General features: G+C 35.9%; 2 protein-coding genes across 3 annotated transcripts; both read left to right on the forward strand.

Annotated features, from left to right (window-relative positions):
• The first annotated feature begins 1,983 nt into the window (after positions 1-1,983).
• LOC118347629 (protein FAR-RED IMPAIRED RESPONSE 1-like) lies at positions 1,984-3,003 on the forward strand. The gene has a single exon (XM_035687343.1). The coding sequence runs from the start codon at positions 1,984-1,986 to the stop codon at positions 3,001-3,003; it is 1,020 nt and encodes a 339-aa protein (XP_035543236.1).
• Positions 3,004-7,789: 4,786 nt separating this feature from the next.
• Positions 7,790-15,393, forward strand: LOC109003865. 2 transcript variants are annotated; one of them, XM_018982193.2, is made up of 5 exons: positions 7,790-8,068; positions 8,721-8,787; positions 9,510-9,643; positions 13,642-14,076; positions 14,692-15,393. In XM_018982193.2, the coding sequence occupies exons 2-5, from the start codon at positions 8,740-8,742 to the stop codon at positions 15,104-15,106; spliced, it is 1,032 nt and encodes a 343-aa protein (XP_018837738.1). In that variant the 5' UTR covers positions 7,790-8,068; positions 8,721-8,739; the 3' UTR covers positions 15,107-15,393. The 2 variants fall into 2 exon arrangements, with proteins under 2 accessions (XP_018837738.1, XP_035543491.1); XM_035687598.1 differs by having other exon boundaries at positions 7,806-8,068; positions 13,642-14,003.
• The last annotated feature ends 1,983 nt before the right edge of the window (positions 15,394-17,376 follow it).

Consider the following 17,376-nt stretch of genomic DNA (forward strand, 5'->3'; position numbering starts at 1 on the left):
TTTGTATTTTGTTTTGAAGTTTAAAATATTAAGTTTTAATATTATTATTGTTTTGGGATTTGAAAAATGTGTATTGGGATTTAAAAAAGTTGAATTGTTTATTATATTTTGTATGAGGATTTGAAAAATGTATAATGATGTGATGAAATGAGATGAGAATTTTGTGTTTTGTTTGAGGTCCCAAACTTGCCCTAAATCTCTGTCTTCCTCTCTTCTCTCTCTCCCTCCGTGTTTTCTCTTCTCCTCTTCTTCTTCACTTTTTCTTCTTGAAGTTTAAAGCTTGTGAAGTTGTGAGTTGTGATTATGAGACACAAACATGGTGTTACAGACACCCATGAGTCATGGGCCATGACGTGGCTGTGGGTTTAAGGCCACGAATGGTCGTGAGTTTTGCAAAGAGATCCAGGACCATTCGTGGCTGTGGTTCTTTGCTTAGACCCACGGTCACGTTGTGGTTTTGCTGGAGCAGTAGAGATTTTATTTTTAAGTTTTTTTTTTGTGTTGTTGTTGTTGTTGTTTGTAACTGATGGATATGTTGTTGTTTTTTATTGGTTTTGAATCTTTTTTGTTGTTTTCTTAATATTGGTTTTGGATTTGTGGAATTTTTTGTCTTTGGTAGGCGCCAAAAACCCCCGTCGGGGCGGGGGGGGATCTGCCCCTATTAGCCATAAAAGGGGTCTTGCCCACGAGGTGCAGGGTCAGGGATTTCGAGGGGACAAAACCGCTCGTCCATGTTGGGGGTGGGGTGCGAGAAGGGGGTATTTCTAACCCTCACCCTTAATGAAAGTTTTTTGTATTATGTGGTCATTAGCACGTTATATACGAGCCCAACAGGCTAGATGTTTATCCGAATGTTTATCTCCCAAATTATTTATACAAGGGAAATTATTGTATTTGTTGATCACCCATTTTAATATTTTTTTATCTGGCATAAAATGGGTTGGAGATTGCAATTGGAGGTGACCTCCATACTTGTGTGATCACAAAGGTATCATATATGCTAGGAGCTTGACATAACAGATTGTAAAGTTATAGATACTCCTTCAATTTAAATGAGTCAGAGCACTGGTAGTGGAATCAACCTAGCTAAATTTAGCTAGGTTGCATAAAAATTAACTAGAATAGACTCAATATATTTAGTCTTTTTAAACAAATTTATTTTCTTTGACCAAATCTTATTTTGGGCATAAAAAATTGGAAAAGTCTACTCGCCCCGCTCTTAGATCCTGTTGAGTTATCCCGCTTGACATGGGAATGAATTTATTCACATTTTAAAACACATGTAATCTCTCGTGTCCCGCGCTACCTCTGCACGTTCTCTCTCTCGTGGAGAAGTCTCTGCACGTTATCTCCCACGCTCCTTTGACATCGACCCCGTGAGCAGTTCATCTTCGACGGAATCTCCAGACCATAGCTCCATCTCCGACCTCATCTCTAAGCTCATCTCTGCATCAACCTTTTTTTTTTTCCCTCCCAGACCCACCATTTCGCCCGTCGAGACCCACAATTTTGCCATGTCCCCAGTCCCACCAGTTCGAGCCCTACCATCTCAGCTATCTCTTCGACGGAATCTCCAAGGTATTTTTTTCCCCTACTTGATACATCAGTTTCTTTCCCCTGCACTAGACGCCGAATCTAAAGTATGTAATTTTTTTTTTTTTTTTTTGTCTAGATTTTTTTTTCTTATGAGCTATGTTGTTATGATTCTTGCTTATTGTACTAAGGAAGGGAATGAAAATTGAATGTTGGACATGTATGAAAAAATGAATTGCAGTTAACATGTTTGTGAAAATGTTTATGAGAAGTGAAATTAATTACAATGAAATGGAATGGTCTCTCGGTTTGACATGCAACACTAAATATTCAATTGATGTCATAATGTAAAACAAAGCCTAGTTCTCATATTACAACTATTTTTTTAAAGCTTTGCTTTAATATCCTTGTTTCACATGTTGTATATTTGTAAATAATTTGAATGTTGCAATGGATGCCGACATAGAATTTTCAAATAATGAGTGTGATGAGATAGGAATTGATAAGGAGATTGGAGGTGATGAAACTATTGAAGAACATACTATTGGAATGCAATTTTCATCTACAGAAGAAGTGCATGCTTACTATATGAAGTATGGTAAGAAGAATGAGTTTGGGGTATCTAAAAGAAATATTAGACAGGATGACGATGAGACGGTAAGATGGTTTTGCTTGGCATGTGCACGAGGAGGCACATCGAAGAGTACAGTTGCCAACATTATGAAACCAAGACAAACAGTAAAGATGGAGTGTAAGACTAGGATTAATGCGGTATTAAATGTTAAAGGTGGATATACTATATCTAAAGTGATATTGGATCACACACACGCCTGTAGCCCGGGTAAGGCAAGACATTTTAGATGTTTTAAGAATGTTGATGGTTGTATCGCTAAGAGACTTGAAATAAATGACGAGACAGGAATAAGATTGTCCAAAAATTTCAAGTATGTGGTTGTTGAGGCAGGGGATTATGAGAATGTAACATTCGGGGAGGAGTGTCAAAACTACATTGACAAAGCACAACGACTTCGCCTCGAGGTTGGAGGTGGTGTAGCTCTATGTAACTATTTCGAAAATATGCAAAAAGGAAATCCGGAATTTTATTATAAGATTGACGTTGACAATGAGATGCGGCTAAAGAATGTGTTTTGGGCAGACGCACGGAGTGGAGTTGTGTATGAATCATTCGGGGATGTGATTACATTTGATACAACATATCTGACTAATGCGTATAAAATGCCTTTTGTTCCGTTTGTGGGTGTGAACCACCATGGGCAGTCAATTCTACTCGGGTGCGGATTGATATCCAGTGATGATACAGATACATTCGAGTGGTTATTTGAGTCATGGTTGCAGTGTATGAATAACCAATCGCCAAATGTAATCATCACAGATCAAGACAATGCCATGAAAATTGCAATCTCGAGGGTGTTTCAACTTCTAGACATCGCTTCTACTTGTGGCATATAATGAAAAAGCTTCTTGAGAAATTTGTCTCACATTGTCGGTATGAGGAAATCAAGAGTACTATACATAGGTGCGTATATGACTCTTTTACATCATGAGTTTGATGAACATTGGTATCGTATGCTCGTTACATTTGATTTGCATGAGAATGCATGGTTGGTATCACTGTATAGTGATTGACATTATTGGGTGCCGGCCTATGTTAGAGACACATTCTGGGCAGGAATGTCAACCACACAGCAAAGTGAAGGAATGAATGCATTTTTTGACTACTACGTTCACTCTAGAACTACTCTGAAGCAATTTGTTGACCAATATGATTCGACCCTTAGGATGAAGGTAGAGAATGAAGCAATTGCTAACTTCAATTCCTTTAACACAGACATTCCTTGCATTAGTTGCTATCCTCTTGAGAAGCAATTTCAAAGTGCATATACTCTTGCTAAATTCAAAGAGGTACAAGAGGAATTGCGAGGATTTCTATATTTGACTACTAAGGAGATGAGGTGTGAGGATAGTAGATATATGTTCGTTGTTGTGGATGAGGTTTAAGTTGGTAATGACTTATTAAAACGTGTAACCTTTAATGGTAGATATACTTTCAAAATGCAGTTCCATCGGGACTTCAATATTTTATATTATAATCTTGGGATTTTATATTGTAATCTTGGAATTTTATTGAACCTATTTTTGTATTGACGTGTTTAGATCAAGTGAATGTAATATTGGGATTTTATTGAACCTGTTTTTGTATTGACATGTTTAGATCATAATCGTAATCATAATTGTAATCATGCTATTAATTGGATTTGGATTACCCAGTACCACACAACCACACAAGATTACAAGATTACATGAAATTACATTAACTTTAAAGATTACATATTGTCTTAGAATTTTTCAAAAAACATGCATAAATAAAGTACCCATGACATTGAAATTACTAAAACTATAATGACTCTCTCAACATTTCTTTTGAGCCTCTCAATCTCTATTTCTAGTCAATGTCGAGTTGTTTGGATATCCATTGCTAATTGTATCTTTTGAATTTCGGTATTTAAACTGTTGATTCTCTTCTCGTCATATGGTGGTATTTCCGGGTCATACCAACAAAAAATATCTGCAAGAATGTCCAGCCTGCAAAATCAACCAACACATTAGCAAACAAGGATTACCACACTTCTTAGCAAACAAGATTGAAATAACATACTTCAAAGTTTTGGCAACTGAAAAATCGACGCCCTTCATTATCCTCTGTATGCACAGTTCGTCTACATGCTTTAATACCATAAAAGCATATTGGGTATTCATTTTGCCAAGAGTTCTTTGAGTTTGAGATATTGCTAATGCTACTACGCGCTTCCGACATTGTAGGATTACCACACTTCTTTAATAGCTTTTGTCCTTCAAGAAATGAAAATGAAATATTTATTTGTGTACAAAATAATTATATCAAAGCCTCTATAAAATGTGACACTCCCCAGAATGTAACTTTCTGCATAATACTGATTGTTATTTAGCATAATACTGATTGTTATTTTCACTAACTTTTTGCACGTCAAGAAGTTTTAATTTAAGTGAACTATATGGTTTTTAGGGTTGTGTTTTATCTCTTTTTTTTTATCATTTCATGTAGGTTGCAGTCATGGAAAATAATGGTTTTGGGAAGATCATCTTTGCAGTGGTTAGTATGTTTATGACTTGTCAATGATCATCTTTGAGTTATTGAACTGATAAGGATGCTTTGTCAATGATTGATTATTCCATGTTATATTGCTGGTATAATGATGCACAAGATAAAGCCTTTGTTGATAATTCATGTCCTGATGCGTTTTGAAAATATACGAGATTTCTGTTTGTTTCTCTTTTGGTTGGACTAATGGTACTAGTCTTAATTATTTTCTCGTCACGCGGTTGCATTGACATACATCTATATGAAGTTCCTTTTTCATTTTTACTTTTTCTTTCCTCCTTTCTTGAGATATGAATGGATGAGTTTTTAGCTTTCTTACTTACAATGATCTCCACCTCCTCCAACTAAAAGAAGATGGAGATAGAAGGAAGGCGAGTGAAGGTACTGCATTGAAAGATGATGTGGTTTTCTTTCGATTGTTGTTTTATTACTCAAGAGTGTTCTTTTCTTTTAAGTTAACTTGAAGACATATTACGGTTATTCTTGTCACCTTTTAGCATATTGAAACCAAGTTCATATCAGAGGCAGATTTAAGGCCTTAAACCAGGGCCCTTTCGAAATGTCAAGTTCTTGAAAATTTAGAAAAAAACATCGTAGTGGTTTCCATTCTGGAGAGTGTCTTATTTGATTTATTTGTCTCAAAACAAGTGGATTTGTGGCTCTTGTTCCCAGTCACAAGCATTTTTACAAACATGTTAACTGCAATTCCTTTTTTTACACATGTCTCCAACATTCAATTTTCATTCCCTTCCTTAGTACAATAAGCAAGAATCATAACAACATAGCTCATAAGAAAAAAAAAATTCCAAACAAAACAAACCAAAAAAAAAAATTACATGCTTTAGATTCGGCATCTAGTGCAGGGGAAAGAAACTGATGTATCGAGCAGGGGAAAAAAATACCTTGGAGATTCCGTCAGAGAGATGGCCGAGATGGTGGGGCTTGAACTAGTGGGGCTGGGGACACGGCAAAATGGTGGGTCTCAGCGGGCGAAATGGTGGGTCTTGGCGGGCAAAAATGGTGGGTCTAGGAGGGAAAAAAAAAGGTTGATGCAGAGATGAGGACGGAGATGAGCTCGGAGATGAGCTCGGAGATGGAGCTGTGGTCCGGAGATTCTGTCGGAGATGAACCTAGGGCTCACGGGGTCGATGTCGAAGGAGCAATGGGCGATGGGCAATGGGCGATGGGCGATGACGTGCAGAGGAACTTGAAAGGAGAAATTTTAAAATGATCCGTTACCGTTGCTAACGTGTGTTTTAAAATGAATAAATTCATTTCCACATCAAGCGGGATAACACAGTGGGACCTAAGAGCGGGGCGAGTAGCAATGCCCAATTACTCTTTGCGCCTGCATTGGGTACAAGGGACTGCTCTAGGTTTGACAAAAACTTATCAGGTTCACATTGAACCTCATTGTCTACATTTTTTGCATTCACCAGATCATTTTGTCCAACCACCTTCTGTTGACCCAGATCATGTGGATTTATGTCTGAAAATAAATCTGGAGGAGGTAATGCACCACTCTCTAACAGAACAACATGTAGTTTTTGAGCATGTCTGCAATGCTTCCTGAAACAATATTTTTTTTACTTTAGTTTATTATGGTTACCTCAGAAGTTCCGAAAATAATATTTTTTTGGTAACTAGATTTTACTTTGTGTTTGTACATTTAATAGCCATATAGTTCTCAGGTCTTCTTTGTGAGTACAATATACATTTGAATCTTATGGGGCTAACAACATTTGGCATGTGGCAGTGGCATTGGGCTGCATGTGAATGTTTGCATATACTAACTCAAATTGTTGAAATGAATGAAATTATTGAGGAAATGTTATGTTTTATGGTGGAAGAATATAATTATTGGAGAAATATAGCTGTTAAAAATATAGTCGTTGGAAAAAATAAGGTTGAAAAAAATATGTGTTAGAAAGATATGACCGTAGAAAAAATATATCAATTGAAAGAATATGACCGTTGTAAAAAAAGATCGTTGGAAAATTATATTCATATGAATAATATGAACGTTAGAAAATTAATGTGTACTTTTTAAATAATAAATAAATATTCAAATTACAATTAGAATTAAAATAAATGAAAATATCAAAATCAATATTTTAATAAAATAATAATAGATTTGAAGAGTTGGTTATATGGTGTTGTTGAAAAGTAGTTAACTAAATTTATAAAAGTAAATTTTCTCGTCAAATTTTGACTAGGCCACTACTAATACTCTCATAGTATACTCTATTTTCATTAGGAAACTTAGTGAATCTTTAAGCAATTAATATTAATAGTTTAAGGTGAATTTATATTTAGATGTAATATATGTTAAACTACCTATTAGCATTATGGTGATAGGAATGGTTATTATCGGTAATATTTCTTAATATCATCGATTGCTTGGGGCAACCAACCAGTATCAGATAGATATGAGTATCATGATTCATAACCAATGGCTAACAAATTAATTATAAATATTAATACCATTCCGAATAAATTTAAATTAAATTGAGCCCATTTAACAATGACTTTCAATTTCACCCGCTTTTGTTTACTAAAGGGAAATTATAATTGGCTCACCAAATGAAAATCCTCTGTTCGATTTTTTATTTTTTAATTTAGATTTTTTTAAAATAAAATTAATTTCTGTAACTAATTTAAAAAACATTAAAAAAAAACAAAGAAAATTATTTGAGAGACGAATGGCACGATCTTTTTTCAAAAAAAAAAAAAAATTAATTAATTGTAAACAATTTTACACACTAATACGTGCATCCATTCAATATGATTGGTCAGAGAGTAGATTTTATTAAAAACAATACTAATTTAAATTTAGAATATAAAAGCAACAATATTAATACACAAATTGATACGTAAACTTACTTGTACATAATAAAACTCCATTCAAAATAACCTTCTTTTTAGATTTGTCTCTTTCCAAAAATTAAAAAAAAAATTATTATTATTATTATTATATTTAATTTTCTCCCCTTAAATTTACATGCCTTTATTTTTTTTTTTTACCATTAAATTTAGGGGCAATTCACAAACGCCACTGATTCCTTTTTCACTTGATTTTTATGTATTTAAGTATCTAACTCTGCCATTTTAACCTCTTTCCTAACCTTACCTTCTGGTCTGGTGATTTTTTGGTGCTTCATCATCATATCCGCTATAAAAACCCTAAATTCAATCACCCAAAAGCCTATCTTTCTTTCGTCTCTTGCTCTTTCTCTTTCTGTTTATTCCATGCGTAGAAACTCAATTGTGGATAAAGATAGAAGGGTTTGTTATTCATTCCCATAATTATACCAAGTGAGGACTCCAAAATGAAGAAGATTTGGGTTTGAGGAGCTAATGAAGTCACGTGCTCAGGTTAGTGAAAATTCGTACCTTTTCCGGTCGTTATGATGCTCTCTTATGGAATTTAAGCGTATTTTGTTGGAACCTATGGTTTTTGCTTTATCTCAGAGGTTTGCTTCCTTTTTCTTTTTCTTTCTTCTGTTTTTTTTGGCTGGGATTGCATTTTATTCTGTTTGGTTGCCAAGAAAATTGAGGAAAAAGGGAAGGAAACAGATTAAGTGTTACGTATTTTGGGGGCATATTTCGTTTCTGCTTGTATAATGGACTTGGATAGATATTCGGTATTCCTGATGCCATGTTGCCAACAATCCTCTGTTGGGTCTTCGAGTGTTTTTTTCTTTTTCTTTTTTGCTTCCAAGTCGACGTTGGGCGTTCCATGTATTTTGCTGACTGCAAGTTTGTAATTTTGTTACACATTTTAGAATATTTTACTTCGAATGATGTTTGCTTTATACTGTCGAGATGGGCTAGTGTTAATTATGCTTTATGTAAAGCCTACTACTAGTATAATGATTTTGAGATGGGTTGTTGTGGTGAACATGGTTAAGTTTTCGTTCTTTTATTATTTTAAAAAAGCTGTTTTATTCTATAAGTTGCTTGTAAACTTCGACGTATTATCTTACCTCTTGGGAGTAATCCAATGTTTGGTTTTCTCTTGAACTAGGCCCTGCGACATAAATGATATGGTGGCTAAGGGTGAGACAATGGCATTGGTAACCTATCAAATGCAGGTAATTGAGGAAAACCTTGACTACTACATTTATGTAATTGTATGGGTTTGAGAAGAGTTAAAGTTATGTTAGGTTCGGTGCCACATTAGTTCCACTCTTTCACCATGTAACCTTCTTTTAACTAAATGGATTTCATAAACCCGGCATGTGCAGTAGTTTTCTATTATTATATTTGAAATGTCTACTTTCAAGAAGAGAGTGTAAGCAGCCCAAGAATACAATTGTGTTGTTTCAAAGAAGGGTGGATTGCAGTGCCAAATGGAGATGGGACAAAGTTTTACGCGGTTTCTAATTTTGAAGTTGAAATCATTTATGTTGGGCATGTAGAAAAATTTGCGTCAGTCAATTAATTTTGGTTTAACACATTTTGAATAAAATTTTACACTAATTAACATTTTCTAAGGCAATAGGTTTATCCACTTGGTAAACATTTCAAGCCATGATTTGTTTTCTTCCTAGTTCATGGTTTGATTAAGCTTCTGAATCCTTAGGTCAGTGGTGATGCTTGTGTTTTTATTGGTTATCAGTTCTACCACTGGTGTCTCCTTAACTTTCTGTCTTTAGCCAGATCCCATTTAAGTATGTGATATTGTTGTCTTGCATTAGCATCCTATGCACTATTGCTTGGGACATTTGGATTCTTGTTTTGTTCCCACATGCTAGATCCATTTTATAAATTTGATGTATACTTTGTTGATGTTGCTTTTGTTTATACGTCTAAGGTTTCATATTCTACATTCCACTCAAGACCTCTATCATGGGACAAAGGGTTGAAGTTGAAGCAGAGTGTAAAAACATTACACATGGTTGGGAAAACAGATAGGAGTTTCTTATTAAAGCGCAATGCTCGTTTAAGGTGAGAGTTTTCCTTCATAAGTCTGCTGCTGCCAATCCAGAGTATAATTTGATACATCACTGTTCATACATTTGTTGATTTTAAGTAGTCTGTCTATTTAAATTGCTAATTTGGCATTTTAAAGGATATAATTTTAGGACATGTTTTTTTTTTATAAGTAAGATATAAACTTTATTGATGTGAATGAAATAGGCATATACCTAGTACACCGGAAGTATACAGTTGAACACCTAGATACATTCTACGAGTGTTAAACTAAAGATAGGAATTCATGTATATCATCCCCATTTAATACAATAGCTGAAAACCAAAGCAATAAAGTGTGCATAAAATAATTCTTCAGCTCCAACATTGTTCGTTCCTTGTCTTCGAAGCAGCGCATATTCCGTTCCGTCCAAATACACCACATGATACATAACGGAATCATTCTCCAAACTGCTGCCACTTGATGACTACCCTGCAATTTTCTCCAACAACCCATGAGCTCCACCACTCTCCTAGGCATTACCCAAGCCACCCCGACCCGTCGAAAAATCTCATCCCATAGCCCTCTTGCTACATCACAATGTAGTAAAAGATGATCTACCGATTCTCCATTCTTCCTACACATGTAGCACCAATCCAATACAACATATCCTCTTTTCCTCAAGTTATCCGTGGTTAAGATCTTCCCAAGGGCGGCATTCCAAACAAAAAAAGCAACTCTAGAAGGCACTCGAAACCTCCAAATGTTCCTCCATGGGAATGAGGTGTGATCCTGAGAAATCAGAATTTTATAATACGCTTTTACTGAGAATTTCTTATGATCCTGGAGCCTCCATTTCAAGCTGTCTTGTTGTGCCATAGTAGACCCAAAAGAATGTAACAAGCTGAAAAAATCTGAAACCATAGATAATTCCCAATCATGAATATCTCTATTAAACAGAATATTCCACTGATGCGAGCCATGTGCAAATAATCGCACTTCCGCCACAGACACGTCCTTGTTAACTGCAATACGATATAAAGCTGGAAACACCCTTTCCAATGCGTGATCTCCACACCACACATCTCGCCAAAAACTGATTCGGTTACCCTCGCCTGCGACAAAACGGATATGATTTACGAAAATAATCCACCCCTTTCTTATAAACTTCCATAGCCCCACTCCATGCCCCCCTCTCACTTCTTTAGAACACCAACCACCCCAATCAACTCCATGTTTAGCATCTATTATTTCCCTCCACAAAGAACCCTCTTCCATATGATATCTCCAAAGCCATTTCCCCAACAACACTTTATTAAAAGTTCTCAAATTACACACACCCAACCCCCCATACTCAACTGGAGAACATACTGACTTCCAATTAACCAAATGAACTTTCTTCTCCTCCCCTAAGCCTCCCCATAAAAATGCCTTGAAGAGTTTCTCGATTCTATTCACCACCCCTACAGGCATAGGAAAAAGGGATAAAAAATAAGTGGGAAGATTTGTAAGGGTACTCTTGATAAGAGTGAGACGACCCCCTTTCGAAAGATACACCCTTTTCCATCCAGCCAACCTTTTTTCTATCTTTTCGACCACCCCATCCCATATAGCTCTACTCTTGAAAGTAGCACCTAGCGGAAGGCCCAGGTATTTCATTGGGAACGAGGACACCCTGCAACCCAGAAGACTTGCTAAATTGCATATATTAGGGACCACCCCCACCGGTACCATCTCAGACTTGTCAAGATTCACCTTGAGTCCTGATACTGCTTCAAAACAAAGTAATAATGCACGCAAAGTTTGGACCTGACTCCTATCCGCTTCACAAAACAACAGAGTGTCGTCTGCGAAAAGAAGATGTGAAATGATACTAGAGCTACCAGAGCCATTTCCCACTTGAAAACCAGATAAGAAACCCCCACTAACAGTAGCCTGCAACATCTTGCTCAGCGCCTCCATAACTATGACAAAAAGAAAGGGAGATAATGGATCACCCTGTCGCAAACCCCTCGAACTATAAAAAAAACCTGCAGGAGTGCCATTAACTAACACTGAAAATCGGGCCGTTGAAATGCAAAAACGCATCCAGGAAATCCACCTATCTCCAAAGCCACACCTCTTCAATAAATACAAAAGGAAATCCCAGTTCACATGGTCATAAGCCTTCTCCATGTCTAGCTTGCAAAGAATACCTGGACTTCCCTCCCTCAACCTAGCATCCAAACACTCATTTGCAATGAGCACCGAATCAAGTATATATCTCCCATGTATGGAGGGAATGACACAATCTTGGCAATGACATGATTTTAATTGATTGTAATTTTAAAACATATGCATTTAGTTGAGTTAGAGATTCTCATTAGCAAGCAAATATAATATGTACTTTCAAGGGCTGAAGTTTTTTGGATGAAGATCAAAACACACATTATAGACGCTCACGCGCCAGACATATACTTCTTTAACATTTTGATATATAGTTGAATTTTAGAAAAGTACTGTGGTTCATGAAGTGAATGTCATAGGTGAGATTCACTGTGCCACATGCTTGAAAACATAATATTTGAAAGACCACTTTTACTAGATGGTGGTGAAAAAAACTGCTTTGAAGTACTATCCAAGTACTAGATGGAGGTCTCATGTGCCTTTTAAAGTAGCTTTCTTTGTATGGATTACTGCTCTTGGGAAGATTTTGACCACGGACAACTTGAGGAAGAGAGGGCTCATTGTGATGGATTGGTGCTATTTGTGTAAAAAGCATGGAGAATTAGTGGATCACTTATTATTGTATTGTAAGGTGACAAGGGTGTGGTGGGATGAGATCTTTAGAAGAGTTGATGTCGCTTGGGTAATGCCATTGAGGGTGGTTGATTTACTGGCTTGTTGGAAGGAGATTCAAGGCTGTCCTCAAGTGGCGGCAGTGTGGAAGATGATTCCGTTGTGCATTATGTTGTGTATTTGGTCGGAAAGGAATGAGAGATGCTTTGAAGATAGGGAGTGCACAATGGCGGAGCTTCAGAATATTTTTGTACACTTTTTACTGCTTTGGTTTTCAGCCATTGTGCTTGATGGAAACAATGCTCATGACTTCCTGTCCTTAATCTATGGATCCTAGAATGTATTTAGGTGTTCTTTTGTATACTTTTTGTGTACACGGACTATGCCTATTTCATTTGTATCAATAAAATTTACCTCTTACTTATATATATATAAAAAAAAAAAAAAAGAATCCTCTCCTTCTTGCATCATGTCTTGGTGCAGATAGTCACAATAGTTTCCTAGAAGGCTGGACCTGATTAAGTGAAACTTATTTTCTGTAATTAGGAATATGCTTATTTTAGTAGTTCTTGCTGTACACTAGCATGCATGGCATCTGCCTTAATGTCTGTTGTACACAGTGTGCAATACATCAGTTTTACTTGCCATCCATTTTTCCCCTGTTCCATCTTATGTATCTTTGTATTGACAATAGATGTTTTGTATTCTCCCACATGGTTGAGTGATACATGTTTGCATTTTTGGGGGAAAGAGATTTATTTCAAGTATTTTTTACATATGGATGTGTAGTGGATGGTAGGCTTAACCGTTTCTCCTCTCATCATCGCATGCAACTGCTTTTAACCAGTGTTTGGACAGTCTATGGAATTTGAACAATTCCTTTGTGTTTTGCATATTATGAAAATAAGATGTGATGTTCAGCATTATGCACAATCTCATTCCAATATACAACCCATGGTTGTTTTTAGATATCGAGCAATGAAGATTTTTGTGCATATATATATATATATGTATGGCTACGGAGATATAGATGCTCTTTTGAATTATTTTGGAGTAAATAGCTTTTACCTTTTAAATTGTGGTTTTCTCGCAATTAGATTTTGTTACTGCTACAACTTATCAAAAAAAGATTTTGTTACTGCTACTTGTTCGCATCCTTGAAATTCTCTCACACAAATATAAAGTTGTGATCTTACCCACACATAAATTATTTATTTATCTTGGTCATCTAAATTCCGAAAACTTGTTTCCACAGTGTTGGGGCTCCTTGCAATCCTGGAAAGCTTAAGCCTTTGAGAATTTCTGCTTTCAAAGGCAGTGCCCAAAATGATGAATCGGCACGCAGAGCAAATGGCTCTAAGGTTCCAAAGAATTCTGTTAAACTAAAAGAGAGTGCGGACACAGCGGACTCTCCAAAGGCAAATGACATTCCACTTTCTTATACCTCTGAGGCAAAAGAGAGCATTGCTTCCCCTGCAATTCATAATTTATTTATGAAATTTTTGACCATGCTCCGCACACAATCACCACGGCAAGTAGTGAATGGAGTTTTGGGAGAAGAACCACCTCTAAGGGAGATATCAGAAACTCAACATGGTACTGAAAACAAAGAAAGAGGTGAGATTCTAAGGGCAACTTGGTGCTACTTTCTGGGTCTGGATGCAACAGTAAAGATTCCCTTACTGATATTGTAAGTATATTGATTTTGCCTGCCACTCTATATTCAGTCTGCATGAGTTGTGAGATATTCTCACTTATCTAGGATATTATTCAGTCTTATATGGATTCATTTGTGTTATAGCAGATGTGTTTACTATCAGACGTGTGTTCTCCAAAGTTTTTCCACCTGTTTTCATTTTTTTCATTAGCCATATAGCACACACGATGTGTTATGATGGCACAGCTTTCCAGGTTGGAGCAAAGTGTCCTGCAAAATCACTCATTTCTATAAGACCATTTTATTATACCAAAGGATGAAAAAAGGGAATGAAACACCATTTGGGTTCTGTTTTCTTCCTACTTAACTATGAATGGACTTGTACGGTTTGATTAAACTTTCTTAAGTCCATCCACCATTAGGGTGCTGCTTTCTTCGTACTTAACAATGAATGGATGTGTACAGTTTGATCAAACTTTCTTAAGTCCATCTGAGTTCTCAACTAGTCAAATCTTCAGTCCAAAGAATTTGGTACATTTCACTCGGTGCTTGTCATTGTCTTGAGTCACCGTTAAGTATTACATGCATGAAGACACAATAAGGCTAATACATCTTTGTTGCTTCTAATTGCTCTTATGTAATCTGCAGCGTCCCTTTATACTTGGCAGTTAATGTGATTTATGGGGCTGACGTTTCTAAAGAGTTGACTCCTCTTTGGGTTATTGGGCCCCTTATCATAGCTCTCTACATCAAGATGCTCCGGGGGTTGTGGGCACTCTATGTCTTCAGCTTCAAGATGACTGTTAAAATAATTAAGAATTTACCCACATACTTCATGGTGGCCTATAACTATGTTGCATGCGGGAAGCTTAAAGAAGATGTACTCGCTCTTTTCTGGCAACCTGTGGAGAACATAAAGAACCTAGACTACAAAGAGCTAGCAAGAAAAAGGCTGAAAGAATTGCAAGAACGGGTGGTGGAGTGGTACCTCGATTACGTGGAATCAATATGGCCATATTACTGTCGGACAATCAGGTTTCTAAAGAGGGCTAATCTCATTTAAATATTAGAATGTTACTTTCTTCTCATTATGTTCCAAAAGGCTGAGATTTTTTAGGAAGATCTGGTCGACCCCATTTTACTCTGGGGTGTGTACTGTGCAAGTGGAGGATCAGAACAGGTTGACCGATATCTGTCACTTGTGTTAGGCTGTGAGCTTATTCTTGGATGTAATCCGTCAAATTTGCTGTTTTTTGCACTCACTTGCTGCTGATGTTTCTGAGGTAGATGAAAGCGATTTCAAACTCTGGTAATGATTCATTAAAGAGTTTTGGGTGTTTTCATTTGTTATTCTTTTTTCCTTTTCTGCTGTATTAGTGTTTTGGGAATCATTCGTCACTTTTTTTTTTTTATAAGTAAATAAGTAGCTTTATTGAATAGAATGAAACTAGGCAAAGTTGAAGTACACAGTAAGTATACAAAGTAATGCGAGACACTTAATCCCAAAACACTTATAGGGTTGATCAAAATCTCCATCTTAATCCCATTTCTCTCAAGCTGTGTGAAAAATTAAGGGTGGTGACTCAATAATCCTTGAGTTATTCCCAAGTGGTTTGGCATTCTATAATATATATATATATATAATTCATGTAGAACTTATTCTATAATATTTCAAGAATGCTAACTTAGCTTTTCATTTAATAAATTTAATATTATTCTCGAATATTGCCCGAATGTTTATGATTATTAAAATGGTAACAACATCCGCCAGAAGAAAGCACAAGAGACCCAGGGACCCCCATATTTCAGTAAAGATTAATGACTCGAGTCCATGACTAGAATTTATTTTTCTTGCATTAGAATTCTAGATTCCAAACCAGTATCAGATTTGGGGAGAAATCAGATTGAAAAATACTAATTATATTAAAAAAAAAAACGACAAACTTAAAAAAAAATTACTTCTCCATGTGTTAGTTATTGATAGGCTGGAAATTATAAAATTCGAAATTCAAAGTTTAAATTTCAAAAGGAAACTACTTATCAAAAAAAAAATTCAAAAAGAAACTGACAACATGAGTCGTAAGTTTTTTATAAGTAAAATTGTAAGTACATATAGCACTACTTAATCAGATTTGCTAATTTATAGCCGTATGATACCATGGGTTTCTCAGCCGACCAAAATGTTGGTAAGAACATAATTTAATTTGGAAGTGAAATATGACGAAGTAATTTTGTGTAAAACAAAATGTGGCTTATACATTAGGGTGTAAAACTACTTTTAAAGGATTCTTGTCTAGACCGAGTAATTTCGCTTATGGAAATGGTATGAGACACTACAATTGACTGATGAAATGCAGTAGCCTATTGGAAAAGAGAGAAGAAATGCAGTAGTAACCTATAGGAAAAGAGATAGAAGGTTGCATGGTCTGTACGTACATTCCCACTAAGGGAATACGTACGCTTCTCTACCACTTGAGTAGATGTAATGAAAAAGTAGACGTTGGTTAGCAATATTCAAATCGATACTCAAGCATCATGACACTTTAGAACCAAGATGAATGTGATGAGGTTCCTTAAAGGGAATGCATGAATGATTGATATTCCATGAATTTTCTGCAGTTGTGATTAATTGCCCTCAAGAAAAAAAAAAAAAAAGGAGAGAGAATATACTATTTTTTGTCTTAGATTTTGTCATCTCTACTCACCAATTTGATGTGACATATTTTAGGTTGTTTACTATATAATGGATAATATTTTGTATCAGCAAATGTGATTGTGGATGACAACATTGAGGACAAAGAACAGTATTTCTCATAGAAAGAAAAAACTTTAGTCCCGAATTGAACTTGTTTATCAAAAGTTTGCGGCTTGCAATTCAGACCAACAAAGGGATATTGTGACCATTTCGAACATATTTATATGAATAATACTAGATACAGTTTAGGATGTGTAAGCCCCATACACTTCTTTTAAAAAAATATGGTGTCCATTGAAAAAATAATTTTTTTCATGTAGATTTCATATTTATTCAATTTTTTAAAGGAAGTGCGTTGGACTTGCACACTTTAAGACTGTATATCTTCTCTCCTTTGGGATAACTCACAAATGGTAGGAAAGTCTCTTGTCTCATCTCAGTTTCGTCAATATATATGAATTTGGCCCGAGGGGAGGGACGCTATGGGTGCGTCTCTTTGACCTTAATTTTATCATCAAAATGCATTGTACTTATCTTCACTTCTCAAATTCACACATGGAAGGGAAGAAAAAAAAGGGGCTGACAGCTGGGGGCTGCCGTTTTTTCAAGTCATCCATTCTCATGATCTCTAATTACTC

This window comes from Juglans regia, chromosome 2 (genome assembly GCF_001411555.2).
Source record: "Juglans regia cultivar Chandler chromosome 2, Walnut 2.0, whole genome shotgun sequence".
NCBI classification, from domain to species: domain Eukaryota; kingdom Viridiplantae; phylum Streptophyta; class Magnoliopsida; order Fagales; family Juglandaceae; genus Juglans; species Juglans regia.